Here is a 2,594-nt window from a genome sequence, read left to right as displayed (position 1 = left end):
AAAACTTTTTTTTTAAAACAAGGTCTTGCTGCAGCCTCAACTTCCCAGGCTCAAGCAATCCTCCTACCTCAGCCTCCCAAGTAGCTGGACTATAGACACATGCCACCACACATGGCAAATTTTTATAGTTTTTGTAGAGATGGGGTCTCGCCATGTTGCCCAGGCTGATCTTGAACTCCTGGATTCAAGTGATCTGCCTGCCTTGGCCTCACAAAGTGCTGGGATTATAGGCGTGAGCCACTGCACCTGGCCAAAATTAAATATTTTTTAATAAAGAGGGAAAATGCCATAAAAAATTCTACTGTATATCATTCAAGAAATGATCATGGACACTGGCTACTCAGCCCATAGTTGGTCTATCTTCCATATCAGAGAGTAACTAGCCATCCTGCTAGGTACTCCCTAAAGACGACACCTTCTGGGTCTTCTTGTAGGCCTTTCTAGCAGATACCCCAACAGTGGTAACAACTATGTGAGCTTCTGTCCCTAAGGTTCTCTATAAGAACACTGGAACCCTACAGACAACTTCTTACAGGCCAGCGGATCCACGCCAATGGTTGCACACATGTCCTGGAACTGCACACGGAACTCAGGATTCTTCCGGATCTCCTGCTTGTGCTTGCTGGCAAATTCCTCCAGGTTGGTCTTGAACATGTCCAACTGCTTTGACATCTGTTGGATGGACAGGGAGTGGTGAAGGGCAGCCCAGTCAGATGATAATCAGATGCCAAAAATAGGTGCCCAGTCCTGTGGCATGGCAAAGGCTGAAATAACCAGTCTGTCTCAGCCTACCATTATGCTGTTTACCATCTATCTCTCTTTTTATCCCTGCCTCTCCTTCACAGTTCTGTTGTCAGCAGAAATGGGATGCTGTACTGTTTTCTCACTTCCAAACTAGACAATTTTTTGTGCGTTCCTGTTCTAAAATCAGGATGCATTTAATAATCAAGGTGCACATATATACAACCAAATACATGCACAAAAAAAGAACAATGTGTTATATATAATGTGGTATTCCTTTTCTTTTACCCAGAAAAACTTATTAATTTGAAGATGTACCTAATAATTCATTGTATCTTAGAAATGAGGGAATGCAGTGTTCACCCATTAGAAAATCTTTACCCCCCGATGGAAAGGGTGGACGGGAAAAAAATGAAGTGTCACATGAATCTGTTTAACCTATGAGTCTGGCCAGGAATGGTGGCTCACACCTGTAATCCCACAATGGATCACTTGAGCCCAGGAGTTTGAGTTTAGCTGGGGCAACATAGCAAGACTCTGTCTCAATCAATCAACATATATATATATTTTTTTAAATTTTTTTTTGAGACAGAGTCTTGCTTTGTTGCCCAGGCTGGAGTGCACTGGCACAATCTCAGCTCACTGCAACCTTAGCCTCCCAGTTCAAGCAATTCTCTTGCCTCAGCCTCCTGAGTAGTTGGGACGACAGGCACACACCACCACACCTGGCTAATTTTTGTATTTTTAGTGAAGACAGGATTTCATCATGTGGCCCAGGCTGGTCTCGAATTCCTGACTTCAAGCAATCCATCTGCCTCAGCCTCCCAAAGTGCTGGGATTACAGATGTGAGCCACCGCGCAGGGTCAATCAATCAATCAACCAACCAATATAAATTTAAAAAAAAAACTTTTGAGTTATGAACCTCCCTGGGGATCAATTCCAGATAAAGAACTACTCTGGGACTTTAATTTGCCAGATTGCATTTCATGTTAAATACAAAAGACTTGGGGATTTTCTGACTTTGTATTACCCCTTCTCTTTTCCTAATTAACAAGGACCATCTTCTATTCCACCAAGAATAAGCACTCCTAGCCCAATATTTCTCACATAAAACTGTTAGAAACCTCCACATTCTTTTAATCACAATTTTCGGTTGATTCCTGCAGTCATCTCCCCTGTGAGTGGGAGCTTTTGAAGAGCACAGCCTGGGCCTACTATTTTTCTTCAGCTCACAGCCCCGTTTTCCTGTTTAACAGCTTCCTCCTCTTCTTCCCCAATCACAATCACTGCGTAAACTTGGAGCATGTAAAGAGCAGGGAAGGGCTGGAAAAGAAAACTGCACAGGAGCTGCACCCCCATCACTCACACACTGTCCTGGTGTGTGCCTAGATGTCATGATGGTGGTGTGGGTGCCACAAGTTAGGCAATATTTTCATTTTATTCTGAAGTATTTAAAATGAAAAGCCCCAGAGGACGTAAATCAATAACAGCTCTACCACTTACTACCCATATAACCTTGGATATATTACTTAACACCCCAGTGTCCCAATTTCTTTTTCTTTTCTTTTTTTTTTTTTTGAGACAGAGTTTTGCTCTTGTCGCCCAGGCTGGAGAGCAGTGGCGCAATCTCGGCTCACTGCAACCTCCACCTCCCAGGTTCAAGACATTCTTCTGCCTCAGCCTCCCAAGTAGCTGGGATTACAGGCATGCGCTACTATGCCCGGCTAATTTTATATTTTTAGTAGAGATGGGGTTTCTCCATGTTGGTCAGGCTGGTCTCGAACTCCTTACCTCAGGTGATCCGCCCACCTCGGCCTCCCAAAGTGCTGAGATTACAGGCGTGAGCCACCAG

The 2,594-nt window shown here is 43.9% G+C and overlaps 1 protein-coding gene across 1 annotated transcript in view; it reads right to left on the bottom strand.

Moving 5' to 3' along the window:
- The window catches only part of SNF8 (SNF8, ESCRT-II complex subunit), a 26,064-nt gene that overhangs the window by 9,913 nt on the left and 13,557 nt on the right, over positions 1 to 2,594 (bottom strand). The window contains exon 4 of the mRNA XM_011999319.1: positions 534 to 672. Coding sequence (XP_011854709.1) covers positions 534 to 672 — 139 coding nt within the window. The remainder of the gene's footprint in view (positions 1 to 533; positions 673 to 2,594) is intronic.

This window comes from Mandrillus leucophaeus, unplaced genomic scaffold (assembly GCF_000951045.1).
Source record: "Mandrillus leucophaeus isolate KB7577 unplaced genomic scaffold, Mleu.le_1.0 Scaffold59, whole genome shotgun sequence".
NCBI lineage: Eukaryota > Metazoa > Chordata > Mammalia > Primates > Cercopithecidae > Mandrillus > Mandrillus leucophaeus.
This window is presented reverse-complemented; position numbering and strand designations above follow the sequence as displayed.